At 50.0% G+C, this 19307-nt stretch overlaps 2 protein-coding genes across 4 annotated transcripts in view; one reads left to right on the plus strand and one right to left on the minus strand.

Moving 5' to 3' along the window:
• The window catches only part of KCNIP1 (potassium voltage-gated channel interacting protein 1), a 403203-nt gene that overhangs the window by 16928 nt on the left and 366968 nt on the right, over window positions 1-19307 (plus strand). The gene's annotated exons all lie outside the window — the stretch shown is intronic.
• On the minus strand, window positions 1632-17965 carry KCNMB1 (potassium calcium-activated channel subfamily M regulatory beta subunit 1). Its single transcript, XM_006075533.4, has 4 exons — window positions 17640-17965; window positions 13448-13605; window positions 11918-12089; window positions 1632-6736 (listed from the first exon to the last, which is right to left on the minus strand). Exons 2-4 carry the CDS (start codon window positions 13579-13581, stop codon window positions 6467-6469), a joined length of 576 nt encoding a protein of 191 aa, XP_006075595.2. The 5' UTR covers window positions 13582-13605; window positions 17640-17965; the 3' UTR covers window positions 1632-6466.

Raw genomic sequence — 19307 nt, forward strand, 5'->3', positions numbered from 1 at the left:
AGATGTTGACATAAGTTGATAAAGAGAAACATTATAGGGAGGGCTCAAGCACCAGACTAGAATGTGGGGAAAAGTTAGATGATCTTTAAAGAACTACTGACCTTCAGAGAAAATGAGTTTATGTTTGGATATAAGAAAACAAAGGAGTGTCAAAAAGCAAGGGCTCCAGAACTGACAGAGGAGGCTCAGGGCAACAGTCTCCCTGGGACTGGAGACAGAAAACGTGTCTTAAAGCTGTGGAGGCCACAGAAGCCCCTGTTTTTAGTTCATGCAGCTTGAGGGCGGTTGGTGTGGGATGAGGGAGATTATGGGAAGCTGAAGTCTCTGTACCTGAGAAGGGAGGCACAAACTGTGCGATGAAGCACCACCTTTGTCCAACACCCAGTCGGGAATTGATTGTTCTACGATTATACACATCTCTTCCCCATCCTCCTTAGCATTTAAGGAAGTTGTCTGATGAGCATGTGCTTTATATGAGTGGGAAGGGAGAGCTGTGGAAATCTAGGGAGATGATAAATTCCGTCTTTGAATCGACATGATGAAGGTTAAAGAACAGGAAGATAATTCATGAGCAAATCCATTGGTGGCAGAGAGACCCTGGAGGCAGGAGAGATGGGGAAATGGAAGCTCCCCTCCTGGCTCCAAGTAGGGATCACATGAAGCTTAGAGGAGGCCATGGACGCGCACAGGGCACAGTGAGGAGGAGCAAGAGGACCCCGACTGTCTCCAGACACGCGAGGTCAGCAGCTCCAAAGCTTTCTAGTTGCAGAATCCTTTTACAGTCTAAAAACACACTTAGAACTCCAGAAGAGATTTGGTTTATATGGGTTATATTAACCAGTGTTAAAAGTGAAGAGGAACTAAAAAGCCTCTTGATGAAAGTGAAAGAGGAGAGTGAAAAAGTTGGCTTAAAGCTCAACATTCAGAAAACGAAGATCATGGCATCTGGTCCCATCACTTCATGGGAAATAGATGGGAAAACAGTGGAAACAGTGTCAGACTTTATTTTGGGGCTCCAAAATCACTGCAGATGGTGATTGCGGTCATGAAATTAAAAGACACTACTCCTTGGAAGGAAAGTTATGACCAACCTAGATAGCATATTCAAAAGCAGAGACAGTACTTTGCCAACAAAGGTCTGTCTAGTCAAGGCTATGGTTTTTCCAGTGGTCGTGTATGGATGTGAGAGTTAGACTGCGAAGAAAGCTGAGTGCCGAAGAATTGATGCTTTTGAACTGTGGTGTTGGAGAAGACTCTTGAGAGTCTCTTGGACTGCAAGGAGATCCAACCAGTCCATTCTGAAGATCAGTCCTGGGTGTTCTTTGGAAGGAGTGATGCTAAAGCTGAAACTCCAGTACTTTGGCCACCTCATGCGAAGAGTTGACTCATTGGAAAAGACTCTGATGCTGGAAGAGATTGGGGGCAGGAGGAGAAGGGGATGACAGAGGATGAGATGGCTGGATGGCATCACTGACTCAATGGATGTGAGTCTGAGTGAACTCTGGGAGTTGGTGATGGACAGAGAGGCCTAGTGTACTGCAATTCATGGGGTCACAAAGAGTTGGACACGACTGAGCGACTGAATTGAACTGAACTGAACTGAACCATTTTAGGAATGAAAACTCGGAAGGTTTCATTTAAATGAATTTATTTTAAAGCAATGATAAACCCATTCCAGGTTAACAAAAGATTATATTTTATGAGAAATAGTTACATTTTCAAAAAATTATTGAGAAAGGGTGCATTGTTTTCCTTTTTTGCAAATTGCTTTAGTGCTCGGCTTAACAGACAACAGGTTTCTCAGGTCCGTGTTCAGTCTTTTGTGATTTCACATGTCACACACATAAGCTCTGGCAAATTCCGCACATGTTGGTGAGATTGAGAGTGCAAAAAGCAGGCAGTATGCAAATATTATTATGAAAATAATTCTGACCTTGCAGGCCTCCACTTTGAGAACCATCACCCTAGGGACTTCCCTGGTGGTCCAGGGGTTAAGACTCCTCCTTCGAGTGCAGGGGGTGAGGGGTCGATCCTTGGTTGGGAAGCTAAGATCCCACATGCCACATGGCCAAAAAACCAAAAATATTTTTGCTTCCATTCACTCTTTTATTTTAGAGAAAGCATTTGAACACAGAAAAATAGAACAAATAATATAAAACACCCATATGCTCCTCAGAAAGCACCCCTCAAAACTAATGTGTTAGCGTTTTTTCACATTTGCTTCATATTAACATTACAGATAGAATTGCACGTCTTCAAATACCTTGCCTCCTCTCTAGAAGCAGCATTTGGAGTCTATCAATTCCAAAAATATTTTTTTAAAAAACAGAAATATATTGTGACAAACTCAATAAATACTTAACAAATGCTCCACATTAAAAAAAAAAATTTTTTTTTAAAGAACCATTACCCTAGACCATGGTGAATTTCTTCAAATTTTCTGATTTTGCTTTGGTCTCTTTTCCCTACGTACGAAAGGGCAGTGCCTGATGAGGCATAAGATAGCTGCACTATGATCAAACAGTATCTTTGCAAGTATATAATTCAAATTCCTCTAAGTGCAAAAGACATTGGCTATTCTTATGCACCAGCCTGTGCTGCCAATTAGCAAGAGGGTGAGTGCAGCCTACAATCTGCACACCCAAGGAGTTTTGAAATTAGGAGGAATTTTAGGTGAATTGTTGATGGAGGTGGGGGAGGCTAGCATTATTTCAGGAGGTCACAAAAATTGACGTTTGAGTAATAGTTTTCATTGCATTATTTTGAGTTTGCATCGATCAGGTTCTTCACTGTGGAGAAGGAAGCCCTTGATAATGGTGGGAAAGGAGGGAGAAAGGGCAGCAGGATGGTCAGCCCCTTGAGCAGGCACTGTGTCTGCTTCATCTCTGCCCCTCCCTGTCCTCTTGCCACTGATCTCCACCACGCCATCCGAGTTCTGGGCGAGCGATCCAGGCGCACCTCTCCAGGTGGGACTCGCTGGCCCGGGAGAGAAGAGGCAAAAACAGCGCCAGCACTAGACTTTATTAGCAGAGTGATTTTTTTAAAGGACTAATGAGGGCTGTCTGCTCCCAGGCCGCCCTTGTTCCAGAAACATTTCTCCTCTGTGTCTAGCTCCATCATGCTTAAATCCCCATTAGTTCATGCCCATGTTGGGCTTGAAGTTCCGTGACCAGCGGGTAGGTATAGGACTTGATAGAAGTAGGCCAAACTCCATTGACAGGAAGAAGGCATTTGTCTTAAGCAGAGGAAGTTCATTGTCAATAATGCATGGGGCAGTGAGGCCTGGGCCTCCCCAGGTACTTCTTGCTAGAGGGTGGTGGCCTTTCCCCCTGTAGGGGCTGTTGGAATAGTCTGCATTTTGGTGTATTTCAGCCCCAAACGCAGGTGCATGAAAACCATATGCAAAGAAACCACTATAAATGAGATTCATGATGGGGATACTCTTTCTTTTTTAAAAATTAAACTTCAATGTGGGGGGAATTGTAGATTCCCATGCAGTTGTAAAGAAACACACAGATAGATCCTTTACCTAATTTTCCCCCAAAGAAAAGATCTTACCAAACTATAAGACAATATCCCAACAAGACTTGCTAGATTCACGGGACTCTTAAGATGTCCCCGAGCCCAGAAGGAAGAAGCTCCAGGGAGTGGGGTGTTACTCCCCCTTGGAAGGATTGTCTCTAGTAAGAACCTGGAGGGTGTGAAGCTGCATCAGGGATCCCTGATCCCTGACTTGCATGAGAACACCTTGGGGATCCCAGGATGCAACGCTGTTCCTTACCTGGACCCTGGGGCTTCCGGTGACTGAGTCAGCTAAAGAATCACAGGCCAGGCTCTGGAATCACACAGCCCAGGGCTCAAGTCCCGTTCCTCACTCACTATCTGGTTGACCTTGGCCAATGACCTCTTAGAGCCTCAGTTTTTCATAATATACAGCACTCACCATGTGTCAGTCACTCTTCTAGGAACATTATACAATAACTCATTTAATACTAACAACCCCCAAATGGGAAATATTATGATTAGTTCCTATGTTGCAAGTGAGGAAATTGAGGCACAGGAAGGTTATTTGTCCAAAGCCACACAGCTAGGGAGTAATACGGTTGGGTATTGAAGCCAGTCCATGTATATAACCTCTGTCCGATGCTGCTTCTCCTTATCCATGAGGTGTGTTCAGTAATGCTCACTGAATTTTTATGAGGCAAACGTCTTAGCACTGTGCCCAGCACGGAATAAATAAGCAGCAAAAAATGCTAGTTAACATTATTTTTGGTATACTTTCATCTGAAAGTTTCTGAATATTCATTCCTTCTTATTGTTACTAAGAACAGCTTCCATTTTGACCGCCCAGTATGTGTCAAACCCTCATTCAGCTCTCCCAACCACCCAAAAGGGACATTCTCTCTTTTATAGACGACACATCGGAGAATGAGAGAGATGCAGTCTGCTGGAAGTGGAGGCAGGATTCACTCCCAGGGCTGCACCTGGAATCAGCTCCAGGAACCTTCAGAGACACCAGCCTAACTTCAAGCCCAGCTGAGGACTTGACCTGAAAAAGGCATTGATTCCTTCCCCAAAGTCCCGGGCAGGACTGTGTTTCTCTACACCTGTGGCTCTCATGCTCAAGCACACGCAGAGTCCCCTGCAGTCACTGTTAAAACACGGAGTACTGCCCAGCTCCTCGGGACCCCACCAACCTCTCCCCACCCACCGCCTCGTGGTCTCCAGGTTGGAGGGGCTGGGCGGAGGGCCTGGAGTGTGCCTTTCTCACAAGCCTCCAGGAATGCTGGTCCAGGGACCACACTTTGAGAAGGACTGCTCTAGGACAAGTTTTGGGAGTGGTAGTGGATCTACGACAGCTTCCCCCAGTTATCCCTCCGAAAGACTGAGACTGCTTTCCCTGCAGGGTCAGTGCCTTGTATTTTTTTTTTTTTTTTTGGCTGCACTGGGTCTTCATCTCTGTGCGTGGACGTCTTTGGGTGTAACGGGTGGAGGCTACTCTCCGGCGCTGCGCGTGGGCTTCTCGTCGCAGTGGCTTCTCTGGTTGTGAGCTCCGGCTCTAGCACCTGGGCTCAGTGGTTCTGGCTTGTGGGCTCTAGAAGGTGGCCTCAGTGGTTGTGGTGAACAGGTTCAGTTGCCCAGCGCATAAGGCATCTTCACATACCAGGGATCAGAACTGTGTCTCCTGCTTTGACATTGCTTCACCACTTGCTGAACCACTGAACCACTGGGGCAGGCCCAGGTACCTTGTATTAATCTACACTGAAAACCATGAATCCCCATCTCTGTGTTGACTTTCCCTCTGTCCAGGATTCTTAACCTTGTGTGTTCTCAAAAGTCTGTGTCTTAGGTGTACCTATGGCCGATTCATGGTGCTGTATGGCAGAAACCAACACAACACTGAAAAACAATTATCCGCCAATTAAAAATAAATATTTTTTAAAAAGCCTGTGTCTGATTTGAGTTCAACCTGTCCACTAGGTCACTTCCATCTGCTTGGTGATGGGGAGCTCACCCTTCAAACATTTTTCCAAAATTACATCTGTTGGTACTGTTCTGATTAAAAATAAACACAGTGAAACCAAGCCTTTCTATTGTTGAAAATTTAGAAAAGTACAAAAAATAAAAGGAAGAAAATTACAACTAATAAATCCCACTACTAATGTTTTTTATGTATGTTAGTATCATTTCCTTATAGCCTATATATTGTGTATATATTTGTTTTTTTCAGGTATCATCAATATATAAGATTATATTAGTGTTCAAGTGTGTAACAAAAATATTTAATATCTGTATGTATTAAAAAATCATCACCACAAAAGTTTCTAGTTAACACCCATCTCCACACACAGTGACAGTTTTTTTTCTTATGATGAGAGCTTTTAAGATCTACTCTCTTAGCAACTTTCAAATATGCAGCAAAGTATTACTAATTATTGTCAGCATGTTGCAGTTATATCCCCATGACTTCAAGACCGGAAGTTTGTACCTGTATTTGTTAATATTGGTATAAGAATGTATACGGATCTGAGAATGCTGAAAACAAGCGATGTCCCACTGATGAATGTGCTGTGTCTATGGGGCTGCTGCTATTTTCACTTTGGAATTCCAAGAAGGAATGGAGGCTTGTCGGGGAGCACTTCCTGGGAGGGCCCAGCAGGCACAGAAGTGAGAATCATTGGCATCAGTCCAGTGGACAGCAGAACAGCAGAAAACAGATTTGAGTCAGGGATGGACTGACTCAGATGGATGGACTGAGTGGGGTCCGGGATGGAGAACCATCACGGGTTGACCTTCAGTTCTCCTGGGTCCTGAGGAGCCATTGAACAGTCTTGAGCAGGAAATGACTTAACTAAGGGATTTCCCAAAGACCATCCGTGCAGTGGAGGGGGAGGGGGCGAAGGCAGAAGAGGGGGCATGGGACACGAGCGGGAGCGGCCTAAGAGGAAGATGGGCGTGCGTGGATCTACCTCTGGGCCGCCAGGATGGACAGGGACTGGTTGATCTTCACCATGATGATGATGAGCAGGCCACCAGTCAGCAGAAAGGTGGGCCAGAAGAGAGAGAAGAGGAGGCTCTGGGGCCCATAGAGGCGCCGGTACAGGACGCTGGTCTCATTCTCCCGAGTCGTGGAGAAGCAGAAGAAATCCTGGTGCTCATGGAACCTGGCTCTGACCTTCTCCACGTCGGCCCGGGCCACTTGGTAGTTGTCCAGGCTGCTTGGGATGTAGGAGCACTGTAGGGAGAATCGAGAGCACGCATGGGGTTGAAATCCCTGTTTCTCAGGGCCTGGTGTGGAATGAAGGAAAACACCAGCTTTGGATTCGAGCGCCTGGGTGGACTCAAGACTGTCCAAAGCTTGGCAGGCTGCACACTGCATGGTTTGAGGGGCTGCCTACGTGGTATTGGTTGGGAGGGCAGTGGCCTGGGAGCTGTCAGGATACACACTGCACCCTGGGAGGCAGGGACCCCAGCTGGAGCCCTGGCTCTGCTCCCATCACTTGCAGTGCTCAGTCGCTCAGTCATGTCCAACTCTGTGTTACTGCATGGACTGTAGCCCTCCAGCCTCCCCTATCCACGGGATTCTCCAGGCAAGAATACTGGAATGGGTTGCCATTTGCTCCTCCAGGGGATCGTCCCACCCCAGGAATCGAACCTGTGTCTCCTGCATTGCAGGAAGATTCTTTACAGCTGAGCCACTGAGGAACCTCAGGCTAATTGCTTAACAGGGCTTCCCTGGTGGATCAGATGGTAAAGAATCTGCTTGTAATGCAGGAGACCTAGGTTCGATCCCTGGATCAGGAAGATCCCCTGGAGAAGGGAATGGCAACCCACTCCAGTATCCTTGCCTGGTGAATTCCATGGACAGAGGAATCTGGCAGCCTACAGTCCATGGGGTGACAAAGAGTTGTCATGACTGAGATACTAACACACACGCTGAGCCTTGATGTCTTCATCACGTAAGTGGGTTAATAGCAGTACCTTTTTCAAAGGAGTTTACTAAAGAACTTCAAACTTATCTGTCTAAGAAGACCAATGGGAGATATAGGCTGAGTGGGCTCTATATTTGGATTCAGGGCAGAGGTCATACACTCAATTGCCTACAAAGCTCACACAGGTAACATCCACAAGGGAAGCAGTGAGGGAATAAGATGACAGGGGCCAGTTGACACTTGCCTTGGTGCCAGGGAGAATTGTCAGGGCGTGGTGGGGCCTGGGGTGATGGAGAGAGCCAGACACACCCAGGCTGGCAGTCATCACTCCATCTGGACAACGGATGCTGTGCCATCCAGAAGACCTACTGTAGCCAGGCCTCCAAAATAGTAAGAGAAGCCAAAATACCAGATTTTAATGTGGACTCTCACAATTTTAAAATATTGGTGAAAATTTGAATTGAAAACTTATGAGATCTAACTCTGTGTGAGCAAAACCCAAGATGTTATCCAGCTGGTATTTGACACTGGGAATCAAAGGAAAAAGAGAATGCATTTAAAAGAGCTTTGTGCAGACAGAGCCCAGTATATGTTTAATTCTGACACTGATCACTGTGATTAGGAACCTTGCGGCCTGGAAAGATGAGGTCCAGCTGGAAAGCTCTGCAGAGAAGGCAGAAAGGAGAGACCCTGGCTTTCTCTGTCTCCCATCCTGGGAGGTCTGCACGCAGCTTACGCGAGCCTCCAGCACATGCTCGGCAAGGATGGGCCCCTGCAGCCCACGCAGCAGACCACCTGGAGGGCTGGCCATAAGCGCAAGCTCCCTGCTCACTCTGAATCTCTGAGGAGGGGGCTCAGCAACCTGGGGACTCCTTCAGGCACTGGTTTGAGGACCACTGCCCTATACGATCATGTCAAATGAGTCAAAATGAGAGACAGTGTTGGGCCAGCTCCTCCCCAGGCCCGGGCTCTTCCCTGGATGTGAGTGAGGTCCTGCCCCAAGGCCGCCTGCCCTGACAGCACTCAGTCCAGCAGCAGAGGTGATGGTACACTGCAGCTCTGACCGCCTGGAGAGAGGGCGGAGCTGTGTCCAGATGCAGGTCCACAGCCCCAGCCAGCCAGGGAGCAGCCGAGGCTGGGGGGCCGCTGTCTCCCGAGGAGTCTGGCATTCAGATTTGTTGGGGACTCTAAGGTCCTAGCCTTGCACTAGTTGCTCAGTCGTGTCCAACTCCTTGCGACCCCATGGACTGTAGCTCACCAGGCTTCTCTGTCCATGGGATTCTCCAGGCAAGAATATTGGAGTGAGTAGGCATTTTCTTCCCCAGGAGATATTCTTAACCCAGGGATGGAACCCGGGTCTCCTGCATTGCAAGCAGATTCTTTACCATCTGAGCCACCAGAGAAGCCCAGGGTCCTAGCAGCAAGTGGATCCCGAATCCTGAGCTGAAAGGGCCTGGCCCGAGTCTCCCCACTGGCTCTGACTGTGACCTTGGTTAACCTAGCCAATTGAGTTAGGATGGAGTGGGTTGCCATGCCCTCCTCCAGGGGATCTTCCTGACTCAGGGATCGAACCTGCATCTCCTGCATTGGCAGGTGGGTTCTTTACCATTAGCGCCAGTTGTCTAAAGGATCTTAAATGATCCAGCCTCTCTCCCAAGCCCCATGGTGTCACTGTCCTCAGCGCAGACCATGAAAAGGAGCTTAGAACCTCTCAGGCTAAGTCTCATGAGATAAACCAAGAGTGAGCTAGTGACCTCCTTCCTCAGAATAGAGGTGGAGGGAGACAGCCTTGCACATGCCACTCCAGAAGACACCCAGCCATCCTGAAGCACCAGGTCCTGGCACCACAGAGCTGAACAGAGGTGGGAAGAGCAGCTGGTACACCACCCTGCTGTTTGGCAAAGCCGTGAAGTCCCCTTCCCCCGTCACAGCAGTGCAGCAGGCTGCCCTCAGCACCACTCCTGAGGGCGCCTGGGTGCTCTGGGAGAAAAGACTGAACATGTGGTGCTGGCCGTGCTGTCCTTCCGAACCCAGCACGCAGGCCTCAGGCTGCTGGGAGCCCATTCGGGGGAAGGTCTGACCTCGAGCTCCTCCGAGCTGGTAGCCTGCAAACCAGCCTGTTCCCAACTCCCACCGCACCAGTGACCACTTCTGTTTGTCTTTGAAAATGTGCTTCTTGATCCTGGGGATAAATCAGGGACCCTGGATGCCAAAGAAGAGGCAGGGGTCCTGGGAGGAGCTGATTCAGGCGGGTGCGGAGGCCCTAGCTGCATCGGGTGTGGCTGAGCCATGCTAGTGACGACAGGCAGCCAGGCCCCTTGCCTGCCCAGACCCACCTCAGCAGGAGCCCCCAGGCCTGTTCACGAGCCCACCACCCCCCCAGGCACCCTGCCCGTTACCACCCCATCAGCTGCCAAGTTCTGACTGTCAGCATCCGTCCTCGTCCCAGCTGTGTCCCAGCTGCGGTGGCCCCACCTCCCTCCCTAGTAACTGACCCCCACACTCCTCCATCTCACTCCGATCAAGCCACCAGCACTCCACACCTTTTAAAGACTCCAGTTGCTCACAGCAGTAATTCCCAAGGAAACTTAGAATGACCTGGAAAGCCCAGAGATTCTGCTTCAGTGGGTCTGGTGTAGGACCCTGGTTTTGTTAAGACCCCCAGGAGGACCTAACACCCAGAGGTGAGGAGCCCCAGCTTCCCTGATCACATTTTAATTCCACAGTTTGGTAGTGCTTGGCAGAAAACAGGCACACAGCTTGTACAGCGCCAGAATATAATTAGTATTTCCTTTCTTTATGGTTTGCATGAATTTAACTCCCTGGTAATCAGTAGAACTTCCCCTAGGAAATGGTGAATTCTATTAGGAGTTGCAAATAACTTTACTTCCTGTTAAAGCCAGTGCCAGGAGCATTATTTGGAGTGAACTTAGTTCCCAGCAAAGCTCTGGCCTTTGATGAAAATGTGAAGGAGCTTCATGTCTTCCCGGCTCAGGTCGATGAGAGACCAGCCTGACAGAACCAGTCTCTTTAAAACTGTGTGCCTATTACATCAACCCTGCATCCTTGGCATTTGCTGGGTTGCCCAGCTACAGCCAACCTCCATGTCTCGTGTGGTTGAAGCAGTGTGGTGTTTTGTAAAATGGTGATTGTGAATGAGCTTAGCCCTTCCCCCATCTTTTCTTCCCAATCTCCTTCCTTTGGTTGAACTCTTAAAGCTAAAAAAAAAAAATAAAAATCCTGATTGAATAGAAACATCCAATCCCGTTCTCTATGAAATGGTCGCTTCCCTACCTGTGTGGTGTCAGTGTCTTATGCTGGAATTAAACCTCCTCTCCTTCTCTCCAACTGTGTTGTGCATGCTATTTCTCTCAGACATCTCTGAAGACTGTTTTGTGAGCAAAAAAAAATTTTAGTAAAATGTTTTAAGTAATATTTTTTTAATATGAGAACTAAATACCTTCAATAACATGTAGCATTCTTCATTAAAGTTTTGCTTCTCTCAAAAAACAACAACAAAAAAAGAAAAACTACCCCCAAAAAACCCATTTTAATTGCACACGTTGGCGGTGTGGAGGGCCTTTGGGAATAGACCCTAAGCTGCTTCTGAAGCTCTTTCTCGCTATACCCCGCCCTGTAGCATTGTCTCTTTGTGGGTTGGAATCCTGTATCTCCCCACCTTCTTTCCCCATACCTTGCTCTCTGTGTCCCCTTGACACATGTGCCCGCCTCTGCATTTCTGTGTAACCAGTACCTGCCTGATTTTTAACACCAGTGCCTTTCTGACACCCTCACCTCACTGTTCTCTATGGCACTGGCCCTCTCTACTAGGTATTATTTCGTGTATGAGCTCTCTTCTCTTGAACCCAACCCCTAACACAGGAAGTGATGGTTGAACGAACGAATGAATGAAAATGAGTCAACTTGTGTTTCCTACAGAAAGGACTGCAGGGGTAGATTTGGAGGTGTGAGGGGGGCATTGAGAGGCAGTGATAGGAAAACTTTCCAAGTGTTGACCTCTAAACGTTGCTCCAAATCTGGGCCTCTGGCCTCCTATAGTGGGGAGTCAGGGAGTCACAGGGGTTCCTGTATGTGAGATCAGCTCTGGGTCTGGCTTCTCATCTGACCCACGTTATAGAATGAAATAAGAACACTACCAGCTGCTTCCTCTGAGTGCCTGCTATCCAGCCAACATCAAGATTGGCACATTATACACAGTCCTTGACTTCATAGCAGCACTTCAATTTTCAATTAACAAAAACTGAGGCTTGGCAGGGCCAAGCCCCCGTCACACAGCCAGTCAGTGGTGGGTCTGAAGTGCTAAGACTGGCTGGGCCTCAGAACAGCTGTGGCCCCTGGTCAGCTGGGTTTATCTTTTTCCAGTCTTTGCTCTCCTCCAGAGTGGGATTCGGGAGCCAGCTGGGGACAAGCACACACCTGCCAGGGTTAAAAGGACGTGTCCTCACTCCCCACCCAGTCAGTACCTGGTGGTTCTGGTCCCGAGTGTCCTCCGTGTGGTACAGCACAGCCCAGCGGCCCACGGATGACACGTTGACCCACAGGCATGGGTACTGGGGCACCCTCTTGCCCTCCAGCTCCTCCTGGTCCCTGATGTTGGTCTCAATCAGGTGACACGTGGATTCCTGGGTCCACACGCTGGGGAGACCATGCACACACAAACAATCTCAGAACCCTGATGTCACAGAGCGCCCAGCACAAACCCATTTAGAGAGACTCAGGACCAAGACCCATCTGCCATTAGCAACCAGCACTAAGGGAGCGTGACCCCAGAGTCCCTGGGTCCTGGGGAGCAATCATAAAATCAGAATATCAGTTTTTTGGCCTCTTGGACAATATCTACATAAACTGGCCTGGCCCCCACTGCTCACCCCAAACCCTGGTTATATTTAAAAATCCTCACATCCAAGCCACACCCCAGAACAAGTGAATCAGAATTTCTAAGATGGGTTGATGTGTTTTCAACATTCTTCGCAGTGACTCTGGTCTGCAGCCAGACCTCAGACCCCTTGTCCACACCATCTTCATCTTGCAGAGGGTGGAAGAGAAGCTCAGAGAGGTCAAGTGACTTTGCTAAGGGCTCACAGTCCCTGAAGCCAGGTCTGGATGGTTTCAGAATCTGTGCCCCTTCCCTTAAAAAGAGTAGATGGAGGAGGAGCTTGATTTGTGCCCAGGTGGGGAAGATAGTAGGGGTGGCGCTGAACCCGGAGGAAATGTCTTGGAGGCACATGGCCACTCTGAGCAGTGCCTCACTCGCTAGGATTCCAGCCCGGAAAGGCTCCAGCACCGTAAAAAGTGAGGCAGGAGCAGACCCAGGAGAGGCTGATGGGCTCAGCCACACACCAGCAAATGAATCGTGCCTCACCTCCATCTATCAGGCCGGAGACACATTGCCAGACAGAAGGGGGCTGTCGGCCGCTGGAACATGCCCAGAGGCAAGGGTATGAGATTTGTCCTAAGATCAGGCTGAGAAAACTGAGCGTATTCCTTCTCATTAGAGCACGGATCAGGAACTTCCCAGTCTTTCCTTTAAAAGCTCACGTGGTTGACATGTCAGAAAACAAAGGCATGGGACATTCTCTGAGATTCCAGAGCAGAGCTCCAGGGGAACAGATTTAGCTCAATGTAGACACTTCCTACTTATCAGTGCACGCTAAGTCGCTTCAGCCTTGTCCAACTCTTTGCAACACTATAGACCATAGCTCGCCAGGTTCCTCTGTCCACAGGATTCTCCAGGCAAGAACACTGGAGTGGGTTGCGTGCCCTCATCCAAGGGATCTTCCTGACCCAGGGATTGAACCCCTGTCTCCTGCATTGGCAGGCGGGCTCTTTCACGGGTGCCACCTGGAAAGCCCCCTACTTATCAGAAAGGCCCTCAAATGAAATGGTGTGTATAGTTGAAGTGGTGAGCTCCTTGTCACTCGAGATATACAACACAGCGACAGATGCCAGACCCCTTAGACTGGAGGGTGGGAGCAGGCCGGGGAGTCCGGTACCTTTTCTGATAGAGGGGCAGCACCGTTGTGCCTAAGATGTAGTAGGTGATGACGGCGCCCACGACCATGGCCACCCCCAGGCAGAGGGCCCGAGTCTCTCCCCGCCTCTGGGCCATCACCAGCTTCTTTCCCATGGCCACTGGGGACAGCAGACGTTTCTAGGATCAGAGAGGCAAACGGACATGGAATCAGCACAAGTGATGGGCGAGGGGAGAGGGTGATCAACTACCAACATCGTCTCTATCTTCAATGCAGAGCTTGGAAAACTCAGAGGGCTTTCTGGCCCCATTTAAGCCTTCCACCAGCTCTGAGAGGCAAATATTATCATCCCCATTCTACAGATGAAGGGCCTGTGGCTCAGAGAGATAAAGTGACTTGCGCAAGGTCACCCAATGTGTGACAGGCTCAGTAATGGCCCTCAAGATGCACATGTTCTCAGCCCCAGGATCTGTGACTGATACTTTACATGGCAAAGACTTTAAATTAAGCCTCTTAAGATGGCGAGATTATCCTGGATTATCCACATAGACCTAAAGGTAACCACAAGGGTCTTTGCAAGAAGGAGGCGGAAGGAGATGAGACAGAAAAGACAGAGGGCTATGACCAGGGCGGATGAAGCTGGAGTGATGCGGTCATCCAGGGGTTTGGCAGCTCCCGGAAGCTGGAAGAGGCAGGGAACCAAGCATTGTCCTCTGCAGCCTCTGGAGGAGCGCAGCCCTGCCGACACCTTGACTGAGCCTTGCCAGCATGCTGCTGATTTTGAACTTCTGCCTTCCAGAACTGTGTATGCGTAGATTTCTACGGGGGCCACCGAGTTTGTGCTAATTCGTTACAGCAGCGATAGGAAACTAATACAGGAGATAAACTAATACTGTAAGCAGCAGAGGGGGAATATCTGTGCACGTCCTCCTAGGACACTTGTCTCAGAGACTCCTGGAGCCGAAACAGTCTCACAGGACACCCCTGGTGGCGCACTGGATAAGAATCCGCCTGCCAATGCAGGGGACACGGGTTCGATCCCTGGTCCGGGAAGATTCCACATGCCGTGGAACAGCTAAGCCCGTGAGCCACAACTACTCAGCCCACGTGCTGCAACTCCTGAAGCCCATGAGCTTAGAGCCTGTGCTCCAGGAGAGAAGCCGTCGCAATGAGAAGCCTGTGCGCTGCAACCAGAGAGTAACCCCCCGACGCCACAACCAGAGAAAGGCCTCATACAGCAACAATGACCCAGCAGTCAAAACTTAACTAACTTAAATAAAAAACCACTCCCACAACAGGGCTGTGGGCAGGGGAAGCATGCAGAGAAGGGGCAGCAGGTCCGCCGGAGGGCAGCCAAGACATCGGGGCGACAGGAGGGGTTTCAGCCGTGGGGATCCTGAAACAGCTGCCTCCCTGCTTTCCGCGAGGGCAGGTGGCATCACGTGGCCTCAGCAGCTGCTCTCTTACCTGGGGACCTGAGCCCCGCTGAGCCCAAGCAGAATGGTGCAAGTGACGGGTGGCTTCCTGCCTCCCTGCCTCTTGGGCCTGAAGCCCTTCATCCTTCTCCCTGGACCTGCCTCTCCCAGAGCAAGCAGAGCCCCTCCTCCCTGACCCCCCGCCAGGAGAGTCACTCTTGTCCCCGGGCGCCTCCTGGAGCCAGAGCGTCCCGGCTTCCGTCCTGGTATGAATTTTCCGTGCAGTCAGTGAGTTGCTCCATGCTGCTGCTGCTGCTAAGTTGCTTCAGTCGTGTCCGACTCTGTGAGACCCCATAGACGGCAGCCCACCAGGCTCCCCTGTCCCTCGGATTCTCTAGGCAAGAATACTGGAGTGGGTTGCCATTTCCTTCTCCAATGCATGAAAGTAAAAAGTGAAAGTGAAGCCGCTCAGTTGTGTCCCGACTCTTCACAACCCCATGGACTGCAGCCTACCAGCCTCCTCCATCCATGGGATTTCCAGGCAAAAGTACTGGAGTAGGTTGCCATTTCCTTCTCCAATGCATGAAAGTGAAAAGTGAAAGTGAAGTCGCTCAGTCATGTCCAACTCTTTGCGACCCCATGGACTGCAGCCTGCCAGGCCCCTCCGTCCATGGGATTTTCCAGGCAAGAGTACTGGAGTGGGGTGCCATTGCCTTCTCCAGAGTTGCCGCTATAGCCTTCAGTAAATCCCTTTGTTGTTGCTTTTTGTTTGTTGCTTAAGGTAACATTTCTACCAAAGATAACAGGGTCATGGGGCCTTTCTCTGTAACCTCTGAATTAGAAGAATTGTTAGCGTGCTATCAGGAAGGACTTTATTTTCCCTGCCAGGTCCCTAAGGTAATAAACATTATTTTTATGAATGAATGAGTATTCCCAAGATAGGCATTATTAATTCAAAGGGATTTTCAACAAAGTGTCTTATTTTCTACTCAACTTCTCTTCTGTTAAGTTGCTTCAAGTGTCCAGTCAGAGATCTCCACCCTGCTTCTTCCCCACTCCGGTGTCCCCAGACCCCCACTGTCCTAAAAAGGAGACTTCAGGATCAGATACCAAGGTTACAGCCCTGTCATGCCCTCCACGGTGATTAATAGGGATGATACCCAATGATGACTTTTTCTCCCACATTTGGGGCACAGAGAAGTGTGGTTTCCCTACATTCCAACAGAGACACTACAGAGTCACAAAGGAAAAAATCTTCTCTTGACAATGAGAGACATGCTATTCAACTCTTTTTCCTATTACTTTTGTCCTTCTGTCCTTCCATCTTGTGGGAAATGGGACAGCCCACATCATGATTTACCTAGGGCCAGTCTAACAAGCCCACACATGTGTTTGCAGGCTAAAGAATACAGCCACCTAGGGATGGGCAAAAATCCTACACAGCCTTCCTTCCCAGGACTGTCTGGGATGGTTGGTGCCTGGCCCTACCCCTGGGGCTGTGGAACACAAGGCTCTAGGGTCAACACGGGATCATGCCTCGGAGGGAGGACCTAGGCTGAGTGCCCACAATAGAACCAGTCCCTCCCTGGGAGAGTCAGAGCATCCTTGAGACCGGGGAGGCCCATCTGCCACATCATAACATCCCCTTCCCTGGGCACTCCCAGTGTATCACGTCTGGGCACTCAGGAGGAAAGGAGATAAAGCAGTCTGGACCCGGCCACTTGCTCAGATCCCTCCTGTCTGCAAAGCTCTAGTGAGACTGTCACCCAGCCCAAGGGAGGGGGCTAGCAGAGTTTTGATAAATCCTCCTAAGACCACACAGGATAAAAGAGTAGGGTAAGGATATGAATACAGATATAGTCCTAAGTTTCAACATCCGTAGTGAGAACCTTTAGGCAGGAGGAAGGCTGGGAACCGCTGAGACCCCCTGAGGTCTGCACAGGGAGAAATGGGTTGCAGCTGTAAAATGGGGGATTTCAGTTAGACTCGAAGAAGAACTCCTCAGTTGAGAACTGCTAAATATCTCTGGACTTTTGAGATATAGCTCTCCATTTGGAAATGTCACTGGAGGTCTGGGGTGGATTGAGGAAAGGTGAAGAAAGGCCAAGCAAGGCAGGATTTGGGGGGGTCCTCAGTAATGCAATATTTGGGTTGACATCCTTTTCAGGGCATAGAAGACAGTGTTTAAGGGTCTAATGGAGTGAGGGACAGGGGTGTTCTGAGATCATCAGGCATGGGATCAAATCCTGGCTTTGTCACCTAGCAACCTGTGACTGTAAAATAAGCGTGATAATGCACCCTTTCAAGAGTTCTGATAAAGATCAAATGATGTACCAAACAGCACATCGTCTGGCCCAACGCAAGCCCCTGATAAATATTAACTGTTACTATTAAGAAAGAAACCCTGAGGTTTGCATCAGAAGTCCCCAGTGCTCTTGCTGGGCCTGTTTCTGCCCCACCCCTCCCCTGGTGACAAGTGCCAGGGCTGGTCCTGATCTCCAGGCTGCTGCCCTCTGGCTGCTCTGCAGGCTGAGACCAGGGCCAGGGCACTGAGCCACTCAGTGACGGGGCCAAGGACCCCTCTTCCCACCTCCAGCCCCCCGCAGGCCGCCAGACCACGGGTCCGGCAGTTCTAGTCCTGTGGGACTTAACACCAACTCCTCTGGAGCCCCGAGTCGTGATGGCCAGCCCGTCGAGGCAGGGAGTTCCCACTGCCGGCGCCCCTCAGCGAAGGTCTCCGCTCTAGCCCCAGTCTCTGGAGAAACCACTTCCCCAGTGTCCTTGACCTCAGTACTCACAGTCTCCTGGGTGCCCTGCGAGTCTTCGGCAGACCCTTTTCTGCCTGGTCCCCAGCCCCCACCCAAAAGAGGCTGCCTGAGCTGCAGCAGGAAGTTTGGGCTCCCAGCCCGTCTCTGGGGAAGCGGCCTTTGGTTCTCGTCTGAGACGAGCCTCCATGCCCAAACATGGTCAAGTCTGAGCACACAGCCCCAGGACACAAACTCGAGAGGGCAGGTACCCAGCCCAGGGGCTGGCAGCTGTTATCCAGGCCCCTGCCCTGCAATTCCCAGAATCTACTGGGCAACAGGTTTCAAACCACAGACAGCAAATCTGAGAAGCCAGGAAAGACCATCTCGGTATATTTGGAGACATTTCTTCTTCACTTAATCTCTCTGGGCTGGCAGAGAAGTCTGGGATGGGAAATGAGTTTCTTTTTGCCAACGGAAGGGAGGGAGGAGGAGTGGAAGCTCTAAGGGGTGGGGCAGCGGGAGGGGCTGGCATTTCCAACCCGCCCAGCAGCCAAAACCCTCAGCCTTTGGCAACTGTGTACTGTGTGACCCCAGGCAGGTCACGATGCCTCTCTGAGCCTCTTGGGATTTTTAAACCTTACTTTGTACAGAGTAGTGATGAGAGTTAGAAATGGTGGAGATTTGGGGCAGGAAAAGAGAAACTCACCTTTTAAAGACCAACCAAGGAGAAGCCGGGAGCAGTGAGAGCTTCATGGCTGTTTCCAGCCGGCCAGGTCTAAGAAGAGCCTGCTTGGCCCGGTGACCTCCCGGTGGTCAAACTGTACAGTTTGGACACATGGGCAGAGATTTGTTCCCATCAATAGAAGAGACAAGTGAGCAATAACCTTTGAAGGCAGAAACATACTTCTCTCTACTCTTTCATCCTTAAAGTGGTTGTTGGCATGATCCTAGCATCTCTGCCCCTCACTTTACTCAATGGTCAGTTGAAGACACTGAATCTGAAGTTCAAGGCCTTAAATTACTCATCCACGGTTAGCTGCTCTAAGTGCAGGCTGCATGTGTGCACACATGCATGTGAGTGCTCAGTCGTATCTGACTCTTTGCAACCCCGTGGAAGGTAGCCCGCCAGGCTCCTCTATCCATGGGATTCTCCAGGCAAGAATACTGGAGTGGGCTGCCATTTCCTATTCCAGGGGACCTCCCCGACTCAGGGACAGAACCCAGGTCTCTTGCATTGGCAGATGGATTCTTCAGCACTGAGCCACCTGGGGAGTCCCCAAGTGCAGGAGCCAGAGTCAAAGCTGGTCCTGCCAGATTACAGAGCCAGGGCTCTCTCTTCTGAGCCTGGTGCTGCTCTAAGACCTAAAAGCTCACCTCTGTTGTACAGACACCCACCACTTGATATTTTAGAGCTCCTGGGGAGGTGGGCACAGCTCAGCCCTGCCAACTGAAAGAGTTCTAGCCCCTCCTCACTTCTGCCTCTGTTGCTATGAGACAACCAGCCTATTGGGCCGTAAAACGAGAGCAGTGCTCAGGCCCCTAAACTCTCCCCAGCAGTGAGCTCCCTTCCCCCACCCCTTTTCGTAATCGAATCCTATTAACAGGAGAGTAAATCGTCTGTTTAATGGGCACCATAGCCAAGGGGGCGTCTAAAGGCCTCAGACCTTGCAGATGCACCATTGGCTGTGAAGGACATGGCCCAGAATGAATCCCGAGGGG

Source organism: Bubalus bubalis, chromosome 19 (assembly GCF_019923935.1).
Source record: "Bubalus bubalis isolate 160015118507 breed Murrah chromosome 19, NDDB_SH_1, whole genome shotgun sequence".
NCBI lineage: Eukaryota > Metazoa > Chordata > Mammalia > Artiodactyla > Bovidae > Bubalus > Bubalus bubalis.

What these genes read in the sequence shown, in the direction of transcription:
- KCNMB1 (XM_006075533.4), bottom strand. Translation starts at nt 13,581, where the DNA reads ATGGGAAAGAAGCTGGTGATGGCCCAGAGGCGGGGAGAGACTCGGGCC. An exon ending in CTGCCCCTCTATCAGAAAAG is followed by an intron (nt 12,090 to 13,447) that starts GTACCGGACTCC and finishes TGGTCTCCCCAG; the next exon opens with CGTGTGGACCCAGGAATCCA. An exon ending in CTCGGGACCAGAACCACCAG is followed by an intron (nt 6,737 to 11,917) that starts GTACTGACTGGG and finishes TTCTCCCTACAG; the next exon opens with TGCTCCTACATCCCAAGCAG.